At 36.7% G+C, this 23,110-nt stretch overlaps 4 protein-coding genes across 4 annotated transcripts; 2 read left to right on the top strand and 2 right to left on the bottom strand.

Annotated features, from left to right (window-relative positions):
• On the bottom strand, nucleotides 16-802 carry LOC109725585 (E3 ubiquitin-protein ligase RNF144A-like). Its single transcript, XM_020254826.1, has 2 exons — nucleotides 489-802; nucleotides 16-313 (listed from the first exon to the last, which is right to left on the bottom strand). The coding sequence occupies exons 1-2, from the start codon at nucleotides 800-802 to the stop codon at nucleotides 16-18; spliced, it is 612 nt and encodes a 203-aa protein (XP_020110415.1).
• LOC109725501 (protein SENESCENCE-ASSOCIATED GENE 21, mitochondrial-like) lies at nucleotides 1,908-2,744 on the bottom strand. Its single transcript, XM_020254710.1, has 2 exons — nucleotides 2,662-2,744; nucleotides 1,908-2,316 (listed from the first exon to the last, which is right to left on the bottom strand). Exons 1-2 carry the CDS (start codon nucleotides 2,697-2,699, stop codon nucleotides 2,079-2,081), a joined length of 276 nt encoding a protein of 91 aa, XP_020110299.1. The 5' UTR covers nucleotides 2,700-2,744; the 3' UTR covers nucleotides 1,908-2,078.
• On the top strand, nucleotides 14,140-17,173 carry LOC109725380 (pentatricopeptide repeat-containing protein At1g19720). The gene has a single exon (XM_020254538.1). The coding sequence runs from the start codon at nucleotides 14,227-14,229 to the stop codon at nucleotides 16,903-16,905; it is 2,679 nt and encodes an 892-aa protein (XP_020110127.1). The 5' UTR covers nucleotides 14,140-14,226; the 3' UTR covers nucleotides 16,906-17,173.
• On the top strand, nucleotides 18,976-21,448 carry LOC109725504 (pectinesterase-like). The gene is made up of 3 exons (XM_020254715.1): nucleotides 18,976-20,039; nucleotides 20,192-20,358; nucleotides 20,479-21,448. The coding sequence occupies exons 1-3, from the start codon at nucleotides 19,102-19,104 to the stop codon at nucleotides 21,174-21,176; spliced, it is 1,803 nt and encodes a 600-aa protein (XP_020110304.1). The 5' UTR covers nucleotides 18,976-19,101; the 3' UTR covers nucleotides 21,177-21,448.

Genomic DNA, 23,110 nt, shown 5'->3' with positions numbered 1-23,110 from the left:
CTGGGATGTCGCATACTAGTACCTGCATGTAATGTGCAAGCACCCTCCTGTCTTCTCCACAAAATACTTGCAACTAGGGCACCTCTTCCAGTTCTTGTCCTTCGCGACCTTCAGCAGCAGGAGATCTTCCTCCCTCTCCCTCTCTATTCCCTCTTCGAACTTCCGAAACTCCCCGCAGCTCGTCCCGTAATGCCATGCGACCTTGCACTGGGCCCAGAACAACCTCCGACAGTACGGGCACTCCGACTGCTTCAATCTCTCGCTACTATCGTTCAGTATTAACTCCGAACAATCCTTGAAGGGACAGTACAATCTGTTGAATATAAAAATATTAAAAGATCGTCTTTTAGTTGCTTAAATATTTCGAACGAAGCTTTACAATCACCGCAGGAGGTTCTGAGTGTAACGAACTAGGCCTGTGCTATCACGTACATTTCTAGTAGCTAGCTTAAGCGATCAGAGAAAAATGAAGGACTATTTCAACGGACCTTCGGGACGTAGGAAGCGTCAACTTGCACAGCGCGTCGGCCCACCTCACGAGCACCGCCTGCGGGAGCTTATGTTTAAATAACTCGGGCTCTAGCGCGCCTTCGCATCCGATCTCCGGGCACTTCACGGCCGCCGTCAACACGCACTTCTCCTGAACCTTCACATCGATGTACCTGGAAAGGCAGCTGTGGCAGAAGGCGTGGTCGCAGTTGTTGTTTCGGAAGATCTCCGCCGCCCGTGCAGTCTCCATGCAGATCTTGCAGAACACCGACGACTGCGACGCCGAAGATGACGACGATTCGTCCTTCGCCATTTTCTTTTTCCCTTACATACTTTTTATTGATTGTGATGAAGATGTTTGATCAATCACCCTAGGTTGTTCTCTGTTTACCTAGTGATGGTTCAAAACAAGTTGATCAGTTTCAAAATTGTACCTTTTTTTTTTCAAACCAAATTTGCACAGAATGGAGAACCTATTGTCTTATTTTATATATATATATATATAAAGTGCATGGGATGGTATATGAATGGTCATTAAGGTATATATTATAGTAGTAGAGAGAATTTAATATCTATATAATTTCATTAGTGATGGACGTGGTTTTCTAAGGGTTATGGAATCATTTTGATGATCTTTGGTTTCCTAATGGTTAATTTAAGGGACTAATAATTTCCTAGGAAAGTTATTTTTTGGTTTTCCTTAAAATTTAATTATAAACACTCTCCGAATTTATTTTAAGGGAAAAAAAAAACCCACAAATAATGCAAAAAAAAAAAACTTAAAAGAAAAAACCAATTTAGTTTTCCTTTTCCTTTTTTTTAAATTGATTTCAATAGAAAACAAATAAAATAATTATAGAACAAATTTATATAAAAAAATTTGATCAATGAAACATGGATATTAGGATTAGAATATCTATTAACATATCCATCAGGAGATATATTTTACAATACATAACCCATTTTTATCCTTAAGTTATTATGGCAATAGATGTCGAACTACGCTCAAATTAGTCTTACAGCCAACTGTAGTAGTTAGAGAAAATAATTCTAAGCAAAATATAAACTTACTTTTCTAATCATTTTTTGAAGATAATTTTTTCTTTTTTTCACCTAATAGATAATCTCACCCCTAAATATATAAAGTGATGATATATTTTTTTTGAGAGAGAAAGATAACATGCTACCTGTTTCGTTTATTTTTTTTAGAAAATAAACTTAACTAGAAATGTGAAGCAACTAAGGCTTCCAACCTGGGACCTCGCGTACCAATTATCAAACCTTTTGTCACTTGTGCTAGAGACAGTCGGTATAAAGTGATAACATTTTGATATATACTTTTCATGATCAATTATACGGAACCAAACAAATTATTTTCAAGTTGTAAATAATACATCTCCAACTACAAGCATCTCCGACCACACTATATTTCTAATTAGATCCAACCAAACGAGCCAATGACTTCTCAGTTTGGACAAGTTTCAAACTCAGTCCTCGCTTAACTTAGACTTAATTTGAAATTGCAGCGTCTAAAAAGCACCAACTTTTATATTTTAAATTAAAAGAAAAGGCACTTTCAGATTCATCTTTTATTGTTTCTTGGAAAGGTGTTGGGCTCGGAGCCCGGCCACATCAACTTCATCAAACCGGTTTTCGGGCACCCAATTGCCGGATCTTGGATCCGGCATCCAACAAATCTCCTTTTTCGGCTCCGCTGCCACGACGCCGCCACCGCCATCCCCCGAAATCGTCGTCGTCCTCACCGCCTTCTCCGCCGATGAGCTCACCACCTCTCTCGTTGCGGCCACGGCATAACCGCGTCGACCGCTACAAAAAAAAAGGAAAAAGAGTGTTAAGCTTTGTTTAGAATTACGGACAGAAAATATATAATACCTACGCTTCAAATTAAAAATTAAAGAAATATATATTTACATATTTTAACTCCAACTTATTTCAAAAGTTGAAAATTAAAGTGATATAAATAAGATGCGTACTGTGTTGTACGAAAAACGTATGTGATAGGACAACTATTATAGTACTTTTTTTTTCTATTTTGAGACTCACACACAACGTAATTCGATCCACAATGTATGTTACTACATTTTCTTTCTACGCGAATTTTTGAACTACATGCATGCATGATCGAAGGACCATTAAATTGGCCTTAATTACCTTAGAGAGAGAAACATGTTGATGGGAGCACGGGACATTGCTACGGGGAGAGAGAGAGAGAGAGAGAGAGAGAGAGAGAGATGCTTAATTGTTTATGGTGGAGATTAGGGTTTATGAGTGTGGGGTATTTATAGGGGTTTATAAGTAGGGATGCAAATGAATCCGGGTTGGTGGAGCTCTCGTATTAATCCGTCCGCATAGGGCCGGAAGTGGGAATAAAAAATATAGAAAAATATAACCCGTCTCGAATCCGTCCCGATCCGCCAAGTAAATGGAGCGGGAGGCGGATGACTCTTTTCTTTCTTTAATCCGTTCCGATTCATCAAAAATTCGCCAAAAATTAGCTCTTGCACCGCCTCGAATTGGGCAGTAATATTACAACAAAATTAGATTATAAGGATATATTTTTAAAATATTTTTGTGTAAATATTTTTTTTAAAAAATATACTAAGCCCTAAATATAAAGCACAAACTAATCAAAAATAAAAAGCCTCTCTACTTAACCAATCTCACCCAGCCCACTAGGCAGAAAAGGAAAACAAAAAAAAAAGGAAAAAATGATCGCCATCGCCCTTTCTCCTCCTCCGCCGTCACAACCAACGAGATAGAATTCCGACGGCTGGAGTTCGGCCACGAGAATCTCTCAGGGATCATAGAGGATTACAATCGCTACGTGTCTTTTCGTCACATGTCGCTGGACGAGTGATGTCAAAAATCAAGTCGGCCCCACATATAACGACTCTACATATAGCGATACTTTTATAAAGTGTCGGTAATTTAGTCAGCAGTATTTTTTTGACCTGTACCGACATTTAAAAGTGTCACTCTACATTATTTTTGTTGTAGCGATTAAGAACCAAAAATAAAATAAAAAATAATCCGTCCTATCCTAACAAAAAATAAAACGAAAGGCGAAAAAATCCTCCCTGTCTCGGATCCGCCTCGTTTGCATCCCTATTTATAAGTGGGTATATATATATATATATATATATATATAGCTGTACGCTTTTAATACGATTCCAAATTAGGTAAGGGATTTATATATATAATATTGGGAATAATTAGAAGGTAAAAGGGTGTCTTGTGACCTAATACGTGTTGGGTTCAGTGTCTCTTACCAACTTTTTTTTCTCTTCTTTTCACCTATTCCCTTTTCCAATTCCATCCTATTTTAATACTCAATTATTGTTGTATATAAAGTTACTTTATATATTGGTTATTTGAGCAAGTGGTAAAGGGCTTGGTGATTGGTACTCGAGACCCAAGTTCGAATCCTAATTAATTTATATTTCTAGCTAAGTTTATTTTTAAATGAAATAAACGAAACGGGTAGCGTGCTATCTATCTCTCAAAAAAAAAAAAAAATTATTGGAGACAGTTTTCAACGTATCACCAGTAAAATAGTCTCATGTTAGAAACTATTCTCACCAAATTTTTTTTTTCCATCTAACTTGGTTGATACGTTAGGTTTTTTATATTTATGAAATATTTTTATCCTTCATGGATTAAATTTTCCAATTTTTCTCTATGCATGCATGGGTTAGGCTAATTTTAGTTATCAAATCCTTCATTTTTAGTTTTNAACAAATTTATATAAAAAAATTTGATCAATGAAACATGGATATTAGGATTAGAATATCTATTAACATATCCATCAGGAGATATATTTTTCAACTAATAAACAATATATAACCCATTTTTATCCCTAAGTTATTATGGCAATAGATGTCGGAACTACGCTCAAATTAGTCTTACAGCCAACTGCAGTAGTAGAGAGAATAATTCTAAGCAAAATATAAGCTTACTTTTCTAATCATTTTTCGAAGATAATTTTTTCTTTTTTTCACCTAATAGATAATCTCACCCCTACATATATAAAGTGATGATATATTTTTTTGAGAGAGAAAGATAACATGCTACATGTTTCATTTATTTTTTTTAAAAAATAAACTTAACTAGAAATGTGAAGCAACTAAGGCTTCGAACCTGGGACCTCGCGTACCAATTATCAAATTTTTGTCACTTGCGCTAGAGACACTCGGTATAAAGTGATAACATTTTGATGTATACTTTTCATGATCAATTATACGGAACCAAACAAATTATTTTCAAGTTGTAAATAGTACATCTCCAACTACAAGCATCTCTGACCGCACTATATTTCTAGTTATATCCAACCAAACGATCCAATGACTTCTCAGTTTGGACAAGTTTCAAACTCAGTTCTCGCTAACTTAGACTTAATTTGAAATTGCGGCGTCTAAAAAGCACCAACTTTTCTATTTTAAATTAACTGAAAAGGCACTTTCAGATTCATCTTTTATTGTTTCTTGGAAAGGTGTTGGGCTCGGAGCCCAGCCACATCAACTTCATCAAACCGGTTTTCGGGCACCCAATTGCCGGATCTTGGATCCGGCATCCAACAAATCTCCTTTTTCGCCTCCGCCGCCACGACGCCGCCACCACCATCCCCCGAAATCGTCGTCGTCCTCACCGCCTTCTCCGCCGATGAGCTCACCACCTCTCTCGTTGCGGCCACGGCATAACCGCGTCGACCGCTAAAAAAAAAGGAAAAAGAGTGTTAAGCTTTGTTTAGAATTACGGACAGAAAATATATAATACCTACGCTTCAAATTAAAAATTGAAGAAATATATGCTTACATATTTTAACTGCAACTTATTTCAAAAGTTGAAAATTAAAGTGATATAAATAAGATGCGTGCTGTGTTGTACGAAAAACGTATCTGATAGGACAACTGTTATAGTATTTTTTTTTTTTTCTATTTTGAGACTCACACACAATGTAATTCGATCCACAATGTATGTTACTACATTTTCTTTCTACGCGAATTTTGAACTACATGCATGCATGATCGAAGGACCATTAAATTGGCCTTACCTTAGAGAGAGAAACATGTTGATGGGAGCACGGGACATTGCTACAGAGAGAGAGAGAGAGAGAGAGATGCTTAATTGTTTATGGTGGAGATTAGGGTTTATGAGTGTGGGGTATTTATAGGGGTTTATAAGTAGGGATGCAAATGAATTTGGGTTGGTGGAGCTCTCGTATTAATCCGTCCGCATAGGGCCGGAAGTGGGAATAAAAAAATATAGAAAAATATAACCCGTCTCGAATCCGTCCCGATCCACCAAGTAAATGGAGCGGGAGGCGGATGACTCTTTTCTTTCTTTAATCTGTTCCGATTCATCAAAAATTGGCCAAAAATTAGCTCCTGCACAGCCTCGAATTGGACAGTAATATTACAACAAAATTAGATTATAAGGACATATTTTTAAAATATTTTTGTGTAAATATTTTTTTAAAAAATATACTAAGCCCTAAATATAAAGCATAAACCAATCAAAAATAAAAAGCCTCTTTACTCAACCAATCTCATCCAGCCCACTAGGCAGAAAAGAAAAAAAAAAGGAAAAATTGATCGCCATCGCCCTTTCTCCTCCTCCGCCGTCACAACCAACGAGATAGAATTCCGACGGCTGGAGTTCGGCCACGAGAATCTCGCAGGGATCATAGAGGGTTACAATCGCTACGTGTCTTTTCGTCACAAATCGCTGGATGAGTGATGTCAAAAATCAAGTCGGCCCCACATATAACGACTCCACATATAGCGATATTTTTATAAAGTGTCGGTAATTTAGTCAGCAGTATTTTTTTGACTTGTACTGATATTTAAAAGTATCGCTTTACATTATTTTTGTTGTAGAACCAAAAATAAAATAAGAAATAATCCATCCTATCCTGACAAAAAATAGAACGAAAGACGAAAAAATCCTCCCCGTCTCGGATCCGCCTCGTTTGCATCCCTATTTATAAGTGGGTATATATATATATATATATATATATATATATATATATATATATATATATATATAGAGAGAGAGAGAGAGAGAGAGAGAGAGAGAGATAAGGGATTTATATATATAATATTGGGAATAATTAGAAGGTAAAAGGGTGTCCTGTGACCTAATACGTGTTGGGTTCACTGTCTCTTACCAACTTTTTTTTCTCTTCTTTTCACCTATTCCCTTTTCCAATTCCATCCTATTTTAATACTCAATTATTGTTGTATATAAAGTTACTTTATATATTGGTTATTTGAGCAAGTGGTAAAGGGCTTGGTGATTGGTACTCGAGACCCAAGTTCGAATCCTAATTAATTTATATTTCTAGCTAAGTTTATTTTTAAGTAAAAGCGGGTTAGCGCTGCAGCCGTATCTCTCAAAAAAAAAAACAGAAAATTCATTGGAGACAGTCTCAACTTATTCAACGTATCACACAGTAAAATAGTCTCATGTTAGAAACTATCTCACAAAATTTTTTTCCTTCTACTTGCGTTGATACGTGTAGTTTTGATATTTATGAAAGTATTTATCCTTCATGGATTAAATTTTCCAATTTTTCTCTAGTGCATGCATGGGTTAGTGCTAATTTGTAGTTATCAAATTCCTTTCATTTTATTTTGCACTATGTTGGTGCATAACCAATATGACTTGGCTTTGTTGGATGTCAGAAATTAATTCTAACCAGACAATCAATTATTCGTTATAATGGTTTTAACTTTAGAACCTATTGGGAGGAGCAACCTAATCTATGCCTGCCTTTTTCCGTTTTTCCAGATAGACTACAAAATTAGTAACTACACTGCTTTTATTGACAATATGCACAATGTAACTTTGGACTTGTGGCGCTATATTAGGTAGAAAATCTTATAAAAACCAACTTGTGTATCTAAATGGAATAGTATATATAGTATAGCATATCTATATATATATATATATGACGGTAGTATACTATATCTATGATTATATACTATAGTGGAGACGTATATGCTAGTCAGAAGCACGGAGGCCTTTCGTGTTTCCAGGCTTGTTTTCAGCTGTTTGCGGCGTATTCGAATCGTCGATCGGCTCCGTTATACTTCGATCTAGGAGTAATTTTGAAGTCCTAGAATATTTTATGATTTACAATATCATTTGCTTTGTTAGACGAAGGGGCTCAAAGATCACGCCTGAAAATAAAATCTTACAAAATGTAATTAATATGACATTAAATTTTAAATCAAAGATATTGATATTGTTTTATTGTATAAGAATTTTCTATCAAAATTTTACGTTATTTTGGAGTATTTTGCTACACCGCTTAAACTTGGCAAACGGCCTCACTTACGGGCCTTGAATTGTGTTAATTTGAGCCGCGATTCGACTCACTGGCAAGAGGATAATCGGAAAAAATAATAAAATTTATTTCATAGGTACTCTAATGATGACTGTAGATCAGAGTTTAACGGAGCCAATCGGACGATTTCGAAAGTCGCAACGATCGTTTGGCTCCGCTGCTTCCGATAAGCTAGTACGCCCTCACTCGTTAGTATATATGAGGGGTATTGTATAGTGAGGGAGGGAGGAGGGAGAGAGAGAGAGAGAGAGAGAGACCGGAGACGAGGACGGACGATGCCGGGGGAGAGGAAGGAGAGAGAGTGTTTTGAGCTAGAATACTATTCGATAGCCAAACCGGAGCTCCCGTTGCCACCCATTAGTTTCGATGATGGAGCCTCCAAATGGCGCGATCGACCGGGGGCACCGTTTGAAGCATGGATCTTACAGCTTCGACAATGTTTTAGAAATCAAGATTTGCATACATTTGTCGGATAGTTGTTCTGCTGTAGTCGCGCAGGGTCGGAGGTGGAGTGCACAAGAGAGCAAGAACGGCTGAAGAATAGGAATATTCTTTAACAAATGGATGCATAGGGAGTCTGGTAATCAAGATTAAGAGTATAGATCTTGTTTTAAATAATTTAAAGAATTTTTTAATCAAAATTCAATTGATTTGAATATCTTTACGCCGTTAAACGAGAAAACGTCTCATATCGACCATTAAAATTACAAATTTTGAAACCCTTTGATCATTAGACAAATGATGTCGAAAAGATTTGAAATTTGATTTCTAAATACTTCAAGTGGTATAAATCATGTTCAACGGTGCCGATCGTCAATTCGGAAGCTCCATCATCGAAAACAAATGGGTGACGACGTAGCCCGTTTGCTATCGATAGTATTCTAATTCAACTCTCGCTCTCTCTCTCTCTCTCTCTCTCTCTCTCTCTCTCTCTATATATATATATATATATATATTTGATATCTTTTGGCAAATGGAGAAATGACATTTTAATTTTCAAGTCCAAAGTGGTGACAAAAAGAATTAATAGAAAGGAATGTGATGTGAATTTTAAGAGAGATGTTTTGGACCATGCATGTTGAGCTTTATAATTGGTTTACATATCTTTACAATGTGTTGGGGTATTATTCTTTTGTATATGTAGAATAGTGAGGAAGGAGACCTCGACCCCTCAATGTTTGAAGAGACACTCAAAATATCACAAGATTCTTTTCTTGCCTTAATTATGTTGTAAATATATAATGTGTAGAACTATTATGCCATCGAAAGCAGAAGAGAGTCGGTGTTTTCGATTTTTTAGTTCTTAGATCAAGAATTATAGGATCAGAATAATAATGGTTCTCTTAGGATTGAGTAGTCCTCATATAGAATAATTATATAAATCTAAAAATCAGAAATGATTAAAGTGAATGATCTAAGGGCCAAAAAGTTTGAAGCACAAACTCCATTATGCTTTTGAAAATATAATAGCTTTACTCTCTATATATATTATTTTGGAGTTTCATAATCGCTATCCTTTATGTCATCGCTATTTAAAACAGTTTATTATTTTATATTTTTTATATTGAAATTTAATAACTTCGGATTTGAATCTTGCTTTGTGCGAAAATAAGCTGTGGTCTATGGACATCTTTCAAAAATAAAAACTTAGCCAAAATTGTTCATCAATGCATGATATTAGAATTCGAGAACAATAAACACAATTAAAAAATTTCAATTTAGATTGTTTGCTTTGAATCTCTGTATAGTCACTAAAAAAATTAGACCATCAAACATTCAAAATGAGAAAATGTGAATTGTTTTTAATAAAACCTTTTTTAATTATTAATATGTGCTCATCTCCAATTAATACTAGGCAAATGTGATTGAGCATAAGAGTGTTATCCTTAATTTCATTACCAAATAAGCCTAGATAATTGCTCACACTAATTTTTTAAAATTACATATTTATCAATATAAAATTTTAGTTACCAAATATATCCCTTCAAAATTGTATAGATTTGCAAGTATATTCCTCTCTGTTAATTTATCCAGTTAAAGTTAATTTTTTCTATGAAAAATTATTTTTTAACTTTATTTAATATTATTAATCATTTATAATATTTTCATCTCAAGTTTCACATTATTCTATGTAGACCATAAATTGTAAATCCTTAAAAAAAAGTTAACAAAAAAATACTTTTTCAAGGGTTTAATGATTCTAATAGCAAATATTTAATAGTCACGATAATAAATTCGTAAGAACAGATTTACATATTTTACAACTCCAGAGAAATATATATATATATATATATATATATATATATATATATATATATAATATTAGGATCTACTATCTATCAGAGCACGGAGCTTCCGTACCTTTCAGCTCGTTTTCGATCTGGCGACTTTCGAATCGTGATCGCTCCGTTAAACTTGATCTAGAGTATTGAGTACCTAGAAATAAATTTTATTATTTTATCGAACATATCATTTGCCTAGTGATACGAATGGTGCTCAAAACTCAAAACAAATTTAATGGTCAAAGTGATTCCGTTTTACAAGTTTAACCGTGTACGAAATATCAAATCAGATGGAAATTTTGATAGAAAATTCTTTATTACTATAAACAAATCAATAATCTTTTGATATATAAATTTTAAATGTCATATTACTTCACATTTGTAAGATTTTTATTTTCAGCAACCGTTGATTTTGAGCCGCGCTTTCGTTTAAAAATCACTAGGCAAATTTATATGTAAAAATACAAAATTTATTTTGTAAGGTACTTTTAAATACTCCAGATCAATTTTAACAGAGCCGATTGACGCATTGAAAGTCGGCAACATCGAAAATGAGCTGAGCACGAAGGTCCGTGCTTCCGATAGCATAGTAGCGCTCACCTCTCTCTCTCTCTCATCTTCTCTCTCTCTCTCCTATTATACTATAAATATATATATATATATCTATATATAATAATTAAACTTTGCAAGGGTAATTAAATTCGTAATCTCAAAACTTAGCTGAGATTAAAATGCGATAATTCCTTTTTTTTATCTTGTCTTTTGAAATGAATATCAAACTCAAAATTTAGGTAGCAAAGTATAAATTTATCAGAATTAATCATATTCGTGTATTATCCATTTTCATTGTTAGCCCATTTTCATTGTAAATTTATATAGATCTTGATGATATAAATTTTTTAAATTATTCAGGTTTTTTTTATTTTGAAGATGAACCAATTTAAACCAATTTCAAATCAGTTTGATTTGGTTCACTCTCTCCTTTTGGTGGCCCAAACGTGCACCACTCAATTAAAGAAAATTAAAATTTGTATATATAAAAAAAGCTAAAAACAATTGGATGATAGGGATTGAGATAGGAGAGTGCAACACGAGTACTAACCACCAATATTCTAATAGTTAGGTTTCGTTTCAGATTATAGCGAGAATTGAAAAAAAATAAATAAAAATATATGAAATTTATCTGGACTATAAGCTATTTTGATTCGATTATACGATATTTCAAAATTCTGATTAATACCTAACATTTCAATTTGTTTGATTTTAGCCAGTCAACAACACATCGACTTCAAAATTTGAACGCGCCATTTATCTTTATATGTATAGTTAGCATATTTCATACAATTCTCATTACTATAAATTTATCAAAACAATTAATGTAAATTTTAAAGTTAAAATATCGTTGACTGATTCAAATCAGACAAATTAAAAAACTGATAGTAAAATCAAAATTTTGAAAGATCGGATAGTCAATTCAAAATAGCCTATAGTTCAGATAAATATTGTCCGTTTTTATCGAAAAAATATTCCCCTCGAACCCATAAAAGATATTACATTATAGAAATTATAATTATGTGATTACAATATATCTTTTGTAGATTCATAAGAAGAACGAAAGAAACATATTACCATATGCTTTTTCCTGCATCAAATATTTTTGCATAATAATATTAAATAGAATTAATTTTATATAGATCCCTACAAACATAATGAATGCCAAATGTATTCTGACAAATTTCAATTTTTATATATTTATTTTTTGTAAAAGTTCTAATATTTTCAAATATGTCCCTGTAATTTGTTACCGTTAGAGAACCGTTTATATTTTTAATGTTGCCATAAAAAATATATCGCTCTAAAAATCATAACAGTATAATATAAGAGAGGTAAAAATATAAAAAACTAACCATAAACTAACCAAATTTAAATATTTAATTTATGGTTAACTAAATTTTTCGAACGGATTCCAACTGTAAAAATATATTTAAAAATATCACAACTTTTATAAGAACAATATACGAAAGTTGAAATTTATATAAATATATTTGCTATTCACTATATTTACATAGACCTGTATAAAATTAACTCGATTAAATAACCCTCAACACCAAATGGCTCCTAAAAATTTAAGCACTTGCTCTTGACACAGATTTAGTTTTCGGATTACTTTTGATATNATATTATTATGCAAAAATATTCCCCTCGAACCCATAAAAGATATTACATTATAGAAATTATAATTATGTGATTACAATATATCTTTTGTAGATTCATAAGAAGAACGAAAGAAACATATTACCATATACTTTTTCCTGCATCAAATATTTTTGCATAATAATATTAAATAGAATTAATTTAATATAGATCCCTACAAACATAATGAATGACAAATGTATTTCTATAAAGTTCAACTTTTATATATATATTTTTTATAAAAATTCTAATATTTTCAAGTATGTCCCTGTAATTTGTTACCGTTAGAGAACCGTTTATATTTTTAATGTTGCCATAAAAAATATATCGCTCTAAAAATCATAACAGCATAATATAAGAGAGGTAAAAATATAAAAAACTAACCATAAACTAACCGAATTTAAATATTTAATTTATGGTTAACTAAATTTTTCGAACGGATTCCAACTGTAGAAATATATTTAAAAATATCACGACTTTTATAAGAACAACATAAGAAAGTTAAATTTTATATAAATATATTTGCTATTCTCTATATTTGCAGGGCCTGTATAAAATTAACTCGATTAAATAACCCTCAACACCAAATGGCTCCTAAAAATTTAAGCACTTGCTCTTGACACAGATTTAGTTTTCGGATTACTTTTGATATGACTTACTCGGTTACTCCCATATCTTAAAAAATAAATAAAAAAGAAAAAAATAAAATGGTGGTCCACAGCTGAGTTGGTGAACTCGGTCCACGCAATATCTTGTCCTGTCCTGGGTGCAAGGTGTCCGCAGGAAATGGAGTTCCAGATAATATTTGTATTTAAAATTTAAGATAATTACTTAAAAAAAAGGAAATTAAAAATGCATGGAGACTCCTCAACTTTATTTTATTATCATTATTTTTTATATACTTTTACTTTTTGATTTTCTAAAATTAAATTATTCTGAGTTATATTGTTAAATTTTTTTTGGGGTCAAAAATGGTAGTTCCACAAGCCATTAATCATTTGCTTTGGGTCCTCAAACTGAGGTGGGCTACAATCCAGTCCTTAAACTTAGCTATTGTAATTTCTAATTCAAAATTTTAAAATTATTTTATAATAAAATTTTATATTTTATTTTAATTGATAAAAAATTAATGTATAACTAATCAGAAAGTGATATAGCAATATTGATGACATGATAATAGCAATAATTAAATGGCTACACAACTTTCACATAGAAGTACACTAATATATACTAAACTAAATTAGATTATAAAATTTAATTATAAAATTTGAGTTAAAAATTATATTATATTAAAATTTGAGAACAAAGTATTTTTATCGTTTGTAAAAAAAAAAAAGGTAAACTTCAAATACCATCGCTATTATTTCACTTTTTTTTATTTTAATACTATATAGTTTAAAGTGTATCAATTTAGTACTCTGTGGTTTTATTTTTTTTCTTTTCGCCAGCTCCTCTATTAATTTTTCGTTCAATTATGTATAAAAAACTTAAGATATTCTACCTATAGTTTATCGAATATTTATTTTAGTATCTTTTAGTTTAACTTTGTCACTGATTTAACAAAAAAAAATTATTGACGAGATAACAAAAGAAAAAAAATAAATTTATAGAGTACGAAAGTGATAAACTTTAAATAGTAAAATAAGAAATTGCAAAACTACTGGTATTTGAAAATTTTTAAAATAAAATTATATAGTACGAAAGTGATAAATTTTAAACAGTAAAATAAGAAATTGCGAAACTACTGGAATTTGAAATTTTCCAAAAAGAAAAAAAAAAAAAAAAAAAAACCCCAAAGGCCACAAAACCAACACCTTTCCTTTCCCACCCTTCCCCTCCACCACCCTCTTCTTCTTCTTCTTCTTCTTCTTCTTCCTCCTCAGTCCTCCATTAATGGACACTCCACACTCCCCCTACAAACAATACAAACCCCCACCACCACCACCACCACCACCACCGCCTCCTCCTCCAAACTCCTTCACCAACCCCATCAAACCCTTCCCTCTCTCCCCCAAAACCCTCAAGCCAAAAACCCACAAGCCCATCGATTCCCATTTGCACCGTCTCCGCCGCAACGGGCGGCTCCAAGACGCCATTTTGGCGCTCGAACAGGGGCGCCCCATCAAACCCAGAACCTACATTTCCCTCCTGCAATCGTGCATCGATTCGGAGTCGATCGAGCTCGGTCGGAGGCTCCACTCCTCGGCCGCAGCTGCGGTGGAGGGCGGCGCGGACCCTTTCGTTGGGGCCAAAGTGGTGAGCATGTACGCTAAATGTGGGAGCTTCGACGATGCCCGCAAGGTGTTCGATGAAATGCGCGAGAGAAATCTCTTCGCGTGGTCGGCAATGATCGGCGCCTGCGTTTGGGAGCATCGGTGGGAGGAGGTTGCTGGGCTTTTTGCTCGCATGGTTGGCGAAGAAGTAATGCCCGATCGGTTCTTGCTCACGAGAATTTTGCAGGCGTGCGCGAACACTGGGGACGTAGCGGTAGGGATGTTGTTGCACTCTTTAGCGGTTCGGTTGGGTTTTATCGACTCACCGGAAGGTAACCATCTAGTGAATTCGGTGTTAGCTATGTATTCAAAGTGCGGTGAATTGAGTTCCGCGAAGAGGTTCTTCGAGCAAATGGTTGTGAAGGATGATGTGTCGTGGAATTCGATAATCTCCGGGTGTTGCCAATGTGGAGAGAGGGAGCAAGCATTGAGCCTCTTTAAGCTGATGAGAGCGGAAGGGGTCGAACCGGGCCTCGTCACTTGGAATATATTGATAGCAAGCTATTGTAAGTCGGGCTATCTTAATATCGCAACGGAGCTGACGAAGGAGATGGAGAATTATGGGATTGCCGCAGATGTATTCACTTGGACTAGTTTGATATCGGGTTTTGCTCAAAATGACAGGGAAAATGAAGCGCTCGATCTCTTTCAGAAGATGCGGCTTTTGGGTGTGGAGCCGAATGGCATCACTGTTTCGAGTGCAATTTCAGCTTGTGCTTCTTTGAAATCTTTGACCCATGGGAGGGAGCTCCATTCATATGCTGTTAAGATAGGATGTGTAAACGCTGTTTTGGTGGGGAATTCGTTAGTGGACATGTATGCAAAATGTGGGAGGTTGGAAGATGCTCGTAAGGTTTTTGAGAAAATGCCGGCGAAAGATGTTTTCTCATGGAATTCGATGATTGGGGGTTATACGCAAGCTGGGTATTGTGGAAAAGCTTTCGAACTTTTCTGCAAGATGGAGAGATTTGGTGTTCGACGAAATGTAGTGACTTGGAATGCGATGATTTCTGGGTATGTACAAAACGGGGACGAGGACCAAGCCATGGAACTCTTTCAAAGGATGGAAATTGAAGGAGTTAAGAGGAACACAGCTTCATGGAATGCTCTTATAGCTGGTTCAGTGCACAATGGTCATTTGGATAAAGCCCTAAGGATATTTAGACAAATGCAGTCTGCTTCTATGAGACCCAATTCAGTTACTATTTTGAGTATAATTCCGGCATGCGCGAATGTAATATCGGCATGGAAAGTGAGGGAGATCCATGCTAGCATACTTCACTATGACTTGCAAAACAATACTTCCGTTGCAAACGCTCTTATTGACGCTTACGCGAAATCTGGTAACATGGCAAGTGCTAAAGCAGTGTTTGATGGCCTTAAATTGAGGGATCTCATCTCGTGGAACTCAATTATCGGAGCTTGTGTGATGCATGGTCATTCTCATAGTGCCCGAAATCTATTTTTGGAGATGGAAATGGAAGGCATGAAACCGAATCATGCTACTTTCGCTAGTATGATTATTGCCTGTGGTCTTGAAGGCAATGTGAACCAAGCACAAGATCTCCTCTCTACTATGGAAAATGAATATCAGCTAATGAGGAGATTAGAACATTATACAGCAATGGTCGGTCTTTATGGCCGGTCGGGTGGACTTAGAGAAGCATCTGATCTTGTCGAGAATATGTCAATTGTGCCGGACTTTGCTTTCTGGGATGCATTTTTTACTGCGGCAAGAATATATGAGAATATCAGGCTAGCGAATCTTGCAGCAGAGAATCTTTTTAAGCTTGAACCAAGAAACCCTAGGATTCACAGGCTACTATCTCATGTACAAGCTTTATGCGGGCAGTCCTATAACTTATCGAAGGTTAGGAAGCCTAAGAAAGCAAGGAAGTTTGATGACTCTTACGGTTGTTCTTGGTTGGAAGTTAGAAACAAGGTATATTGCTTCTTTAACGGTGTTAGTTTCGATCTCGAAAAGTATAATCAATTTAAAACTATGATAGATGATTTTAAGCCAGTTTTGACTGATCGTGGTAATTCGAGGCTCGATTTCGAGGAAGAAAAGGAAGAAGTTGGTGGCATCCATAGTGAGAAGAAAGCGATTGCTTTTGGGATTATAAATTCCCCTAAGTTTACAAACATAAGGATAATGAAAAGTGTAAGAATGTGTACACATTGTCACACGTTTGCCAAGTTGATCTCAAAGCAATATGACCGTGATATGTTCATAAAGGATCCCAAGTGCTTGCACCATTTCAAAGACGGGAAGTGTTCTTGCAGAGATTATTGGTGATTGCAGCTGTAAATGAAGAGAAAATGTTGTGAAGTAAGAAGATACAAAATCTTAAGGGGCATTATCTGCACTGCTAGTGGAAATATGGGTTCACTTCTTAGACAGGTAACATGATGTATTCTTGAATTAGCTTATTTTTGGTATGCAACAGCACAAGCAATCTAACCGACTGATGCGAGAATTGATCCCCTCATTCTTGCGATATTGTATATTTTGTTGTACATTTGATTCTTACAGCATTATATGAAATCCATTCAATTTGTGTACATCACTACTGTAAATAGCTTTATGACTGCTTCAGTTAAGATGCATCTAGCTCTGAAAAGAAATTTTCAATCTCCTTTCTAATCTTTTGCCATCTAGAATATGTTATAATGGATGTATCAAACTGCTCACTAGCTGAAACATATTCCACAGTTTAACTGTTCGATAGGAGATTGAGGGTTGTGATTCGCGACGGTTGATCATGAAATAGTTCACACAGGGTGATGGATGTTGTATACAAAATCCTAAGATGTGTGCTTCTTTTTCGACTTTAATGCATTTCTAATCACCTTGAGGATTATAAACTTCTTAATTTCTTGCTGAAATGATTGTATGAGTGCTGTACCGTTTGCGAATCGGAGCGACTTGTTTTATTCTCGTGCCAAATGGGTCTTGTGCGGTCGACCTAGGTCTGAGCAAATCTGACCTGACCTGACCTGACCTGACTTGGCCTGCTTGATCTGCTACACCAGGCTCGCCCGACTCAAAAAATGCCGGACCAAGCGAGCATCAAAAACAACGGCGGGCAGACCCGAGTTTTTGTAAGTCCGGCCTTCCCAGTGCAGTTCCGTGGCCGGAGAAAATCAGAGCCAACTTACTCCTACCATTTCTTTGGTTGGCTTGGCCTGATCTAACCTGGGTTGGCAATTTTCAATAAGGAGGTATAGAATTTTCGGGCCTGGTCGAGCAAAATTAACTGAGCCTAAAGCAGACCCAATCTATCCTAGCCCGTCTAATGAGTCAGTTATGATATATCTTTTAGAGTCCTACCAAAGAGCGTATCTCTGAATAGATAAAACTTCAATTGGAGCTCTCCAACGACACCTCATGGAGCCCTCAATCAACAATTACGTATCAATTTTACATCCCTCTAATAATTTTTTAGCCCCCGTTTGGTTGGGGGTTAAGGGGTGGAATAACCCCTTAACCCCCAATTTATACCCAAACATCATGAAAAAAGGGTGGGGTTAGTAAACCCCACCCCCTTCCCAACTTTAACCCCGCACGCATCCCGAGCTCTCACCTTTTTTTTCTTTATCAATCATTAACCCCACTCCCCTTCCCAACTTTAACCCCGCACGCATCCCGAGCCCTCACCTTTTTTCTTATTTATCAATCATTATCTTTTTATCCCACCTACTCCAACCAAACACAAAAAAATTTTAACACCACTTTAACCCTGAACTTAACCCTATCCCTGGTATAGCTACTTTTTCCTTAACCCCGAACCAAACGGAGGCTTAAGTCTTAGAGGGAAGGTTTATAATCCTTGAATAGAGATAAAATTATAATAAATGACAGCTAATTGTGTTCCTCAATTATCATACGTTATTTGGAAAAAAAAAATTAGAATGCATTAGTTATATTACTGATGTAGTAACGTCACGGACCAAGCATATTGTTCTTTTTGAATTCACCCGTCCATTGTAGTTATTAGAAAAAAAATTTTGTTGTATTTTTTATTCAAAAGTAGATAAATAATTAGCTGTTAATAGATGATGTGGTATGACTGATATATAATACAATCTCTCTTATTTTGGAGGTCATCACTATTTTTTTTTTTTTTTTTAACATTCTGAAAACTTTTACACTAATTCTATTTTGCTTAATTGCATTAAATGATTCTCAACACCAAATGCCCGAAAATTTAGCTCATTAACATTACCAACGGTTGTCATAGTTTTGGTTGGACCATAACTAACTTTCAAATTCAACCTCCTCAAACCTCTCCCAACCCTTCTTTTCTAAGAAAGAGCAGAGCTCTCAATAACTACATCTCTCTTCCCTCCACCCCATCCTTCACCCTCTCTCTGCCTTACCTCTCTCTCCGAGGCAGAGAGAAAAAGGGGAGAAAAACCCAAAAAAAAAAATAAAAAAAAAATAAAAAAAGAAAAAAGTAAAACAAAGAGAGAAAGAGAGAGATCTCCGACCATGTCTGCCTTCCAAGACTTCGGCCCCCTGACGGAGCGGCGACGGGCCGAGAAGCAGCGGACGCAGCGCAAGCGCCTCATGATCGGAGGCGCCTCCGCCGCCGTCGTACTCCTCGTCATCGTCGGCGCCGCCTGCGTCGTCAACCGCGAGAAGACCTCGTCCGAGCCCTCGCGCAGCTCGACCTCCAACGCCGCCGCCGCCGCCGCCGACAGCAGCATCCACTCCGTCTCCAAGACCGTCAAGATGCTCTGCTCGCCGACCGACTACAAGGAGTCGTGCGAGAAGGCCCTCTCGAAGGCCGCCGCGAACTCCACCTCCTCGCCCAAGGACCTGATCAAGGCGGCCGTCGCCGCGATCGCCGACGAGGTCGACAAGTCCTTCGGCCGCGTCGCCGACAGCGTCAAGAGCGACGACCCCCGCGTGAGGGCCGCGGTCGACGACTGCAAGGAGCTGTTCGGGTACGCGAAAGCCGAGCTCCTGAGGACAATGAATGGCATAGATGCGCACCGGCTCGACGACCTCCCGAAGAAGGGGCACGAGCTGAGGATATGGCTGAGCTCGGTTATCACGGACCAGGAGACGTGCGTCGAGGGGTTCCCGGAGGGAGAGCTGAAGAAGAAAATGAAGGACGGGATGGAGGCCGCGAAGCACCTGACGAGCAACGCATTGGCGATCATCGGAAAGGCGCCGTCGTTCCTCTCCTCCCTTCACGTCCCAGGAGTCAGCGGCGGGCGCCGCCGCCTCCTCGAGGCCGAGGAGGGGAGGGAGCTCCGCGGCGACGGTTTTCCGGCTTGGCTCTCGAGCAAAGAGCGGCGAGCTCTCAAAGGGCAGGCTAAGAACAATCTCACGCCTAATCTCGTTGTGGCCAAAGACGGGACCGGTAACTTCACCACCATCAACGACGCCATTAACGCCGTGCCCAAGACCTATGATGGGAGGTAACCATATTACATACATTTCTTTTTGTAGAGCCGATCGTCGTTTCGAAAGTTCTCGAAGCGCATAAGTTCTCGTGATTCTAAAAGCACTGCAGCTTAGTTCTGCATATGTCTTCTAATTATGATACGACAACATGGTGTGGTGTGTTAAGGTTTGTGATATATATAAAAGAGGGCGTGTACGAGGAGCAAGTGATCGTGCCGAAGCAGATGGTGAACCTGACATTGTTTGGAGATGGCTCGAGGAAGACGATTATCACCGGAAGCAGGAACGTTGCCGATGGCAACAACATGACAACCTACAAAAGTGCAACTGTTGGTAAGAAAATTGCTGCAAACATTTGAACTACTCTTACAATTAATTAAGTAGTTTCATTTTGCGCTAAATTACGCTTTTTGGTCCAAATTATTATTATTATTATTTTTTGGTCCTCCGTAGCTGTTCATGGGGATGGGTTCGTGGGCACGGGCATAGGATTCCGCAACACGGCAGGGGCGATCAAGCACCAGGCGGTGGCGCTGCGCGTGCAGTCGGACCGGTCCGTTTTCCTGAACTGCCGGATGGAGGGCTACCAGGACACGCTCTACGCGCACTCGATGCGGCAGTTCTACCGCAACTGCATCATCTCCGGCACCGTCGACTTCATCTTCGGCGACGCCGCCGCCGTCCTCCAGAACTGCATCCTCGTCGTCCGCCGCCCGCTCGACAACCAGCAGAACATCGTCACCGCGCAGGGCCGCTCCGACGGCCACCAGCCCACCGGCTTCGTCGTCCACCACTGCCGCATCATCCCCGACGGCCGCCTCGTCCCCGACAAGCTCGCCATCCGCAGCTACCTCGGCCGCCCCTGGCGCGAGTACTCCCACACAATCATCATGGAGTCGCAGATCGGCGACTTCATCAGCCGCGACGGATACCTCCCCTGGGACGGCGACTTCGGCCTCAAGACGCTGTCCTACGCCGAGTACAACAACAAGGGCGCCGGCGCCGACACAGCCGCCCGGGTGCGCTGGCCCGGATACAGAACCATCACCAGCCGCGACGACGCCGCCAAGTACACGGTGGCCGCCTTCTTGAACGGCGATCAGTGGATTCGGAGCACCGGAACTCCGGTCCGGTTGGGTTTGTACCAGTAACTTACTGCAACTTATTACCGGAGGAGTTACATGCATCTGAGGAAAAGAAAAGAAAGCGTAGAATGTATGTAACAAACGGCTAGCTATATATAAATTAATCATAGTCCCAAAGATCTAATTTTTTGAAGGAACTTCTATATATATATATATGCTACTTAAACTGGATGTATCAGTGTTCATAAGTACATCTTAAAGCGCGTAATTTGAGTTTGACACACTGACGTAATAAAGAATAAGGGCTTGATCGAAGCCCTTAATTTGTTTTTGTTTCACTAATATTGCGAACTTTTTTTCTTTTTTTTTTTTTTAATTTGTTGGGTGACGAACATGCAACTTAAATTATTATCTAAGCATAAAGGCTTGATCCGCAAATATGTACTCATATTTGCTCTCTCGTGCAGAAGATGATATGAGACCAAATAAGGCCATACTGCATAAAAAGAAATGCTACTTATATATCTAAAAATAATATGTAAATTATATATCCACTCATCTAAGTGTTTAATACTTATTTAGATTATTATTAGTGGTATAGGGCATTTTCACTCTTCCATCTCACGTGGTTCAAAAAATTACATTTAACTATTTTGTAATTTTAATTTTGGTTTAATTAACAAAAAACAAATCTGTCATCTGGATTGTACCCGACTTAATAATAGATATTTATGATAAAAAAGAATAAAATTACAAGCTAATTAGTATTATTTTTTAAATTACAAATTACATAATAATTAAGTGAAAATAGAAGAGGGCAGATTGAAGCTTTACTGAAAAAAAATAGTGTTGCTTTAATTATTATATATAGAGAGAGAGAAAGAGTTGGGTTAGAATACTATTGATAGCAAAATGTTCTTTTGCTATCAAGTTTTTAGCCTTAGGATCAATTCGTTTCATCATTTCTAAACATTAAATTAAATATTATAACTCAGTGGGGACCACTCAATCCTCGGGGGGACTATTCAATTCTAAGGGACTAATATCATCATAACCCTACAATTTTTCATCCAACGATTAAAAACTTGATAACAAAAAAGATTTTTTTGCTATCAATAATATTCTAGCCTAGCTCTCTCTCTATATATAAAATTAAGCTTCTATGTTTTTAAAAGTACAAAATTATTGGTGTTTGTAGATTTTTCGTCATTGGATTAAGAGATACGCGGTTAGGATGATGTGGGCCTTCTAAGATTTAGTGGGTGGTTGGTTTAATAGTATAATTTAACAGATAANTGTCATCTGGATTGTACCCGACTTAATAATAGATATTTATGATAAAAAAGAATAAAATTACAAGCTAATTAGTATTATTTTTTAAATTACAAATTACATAATAATTAAGTGAAAATAGAAGAGGGCAGATTGAAGCTTTACTGAAAAAAAATAGTGTTGCTTTAATTATTATATATAGAGAGAGAGAAAGAGTTGGGTTAGAATACTATTGATAGCAAAAGATTCTTTTGCTATCAAGTTTTTAGTTTTTGGATCAATTCGTTTTATTATTTCTAAACATTAAATTAAATATTATAATCCAGTGGGGACCACTCAACCCTAGGGGGGAGTTCGGAGGACTATTCAATTCTAAGGGACTAATATCATCATAACCCTACAATTTTTCATCCAACGATTAAAAACTTGATAACAAAAAAGATTTTTTGCTATCAATAATATTCTAGCCTAGCTCTCTCTATATATATAAAATTAAGCTTCTATGTTTTTAAAAGTACAAAATTATTGGTGTTTGTAGATTTTTCGTCATTGGATTAAGAGATGCGCGGTTAGGATGATGTGGGCCTTCTAGGATTTAGTGGGTGGTTGGTTTAATAGTATAATTTAACAGATAAAATAATTAAAAGTATAAATCTAACGATAAAAAATTTATAAGTACTAAATACTTATGCTTTTACGAGTATCATAGCCGAACTCTGTAGATATAT

The sequence above is a fragment of the Ananas comosus genome, linkage group 20, assembly GCF_001540865.1.
Source record: "Ananas comosus cultivar F153 linkage group 20, ASM154086v1, whole genome shotgun sequence".
NCBI lineage: Eukaryota > Viridiplantae > Streptophyta > Magnoliopsida > Poales > Bromeliaceae > Ananas > Ananas comosus.
This window is presented reverse-complemented; position numbering and strand designations above follow the sequence as displayed.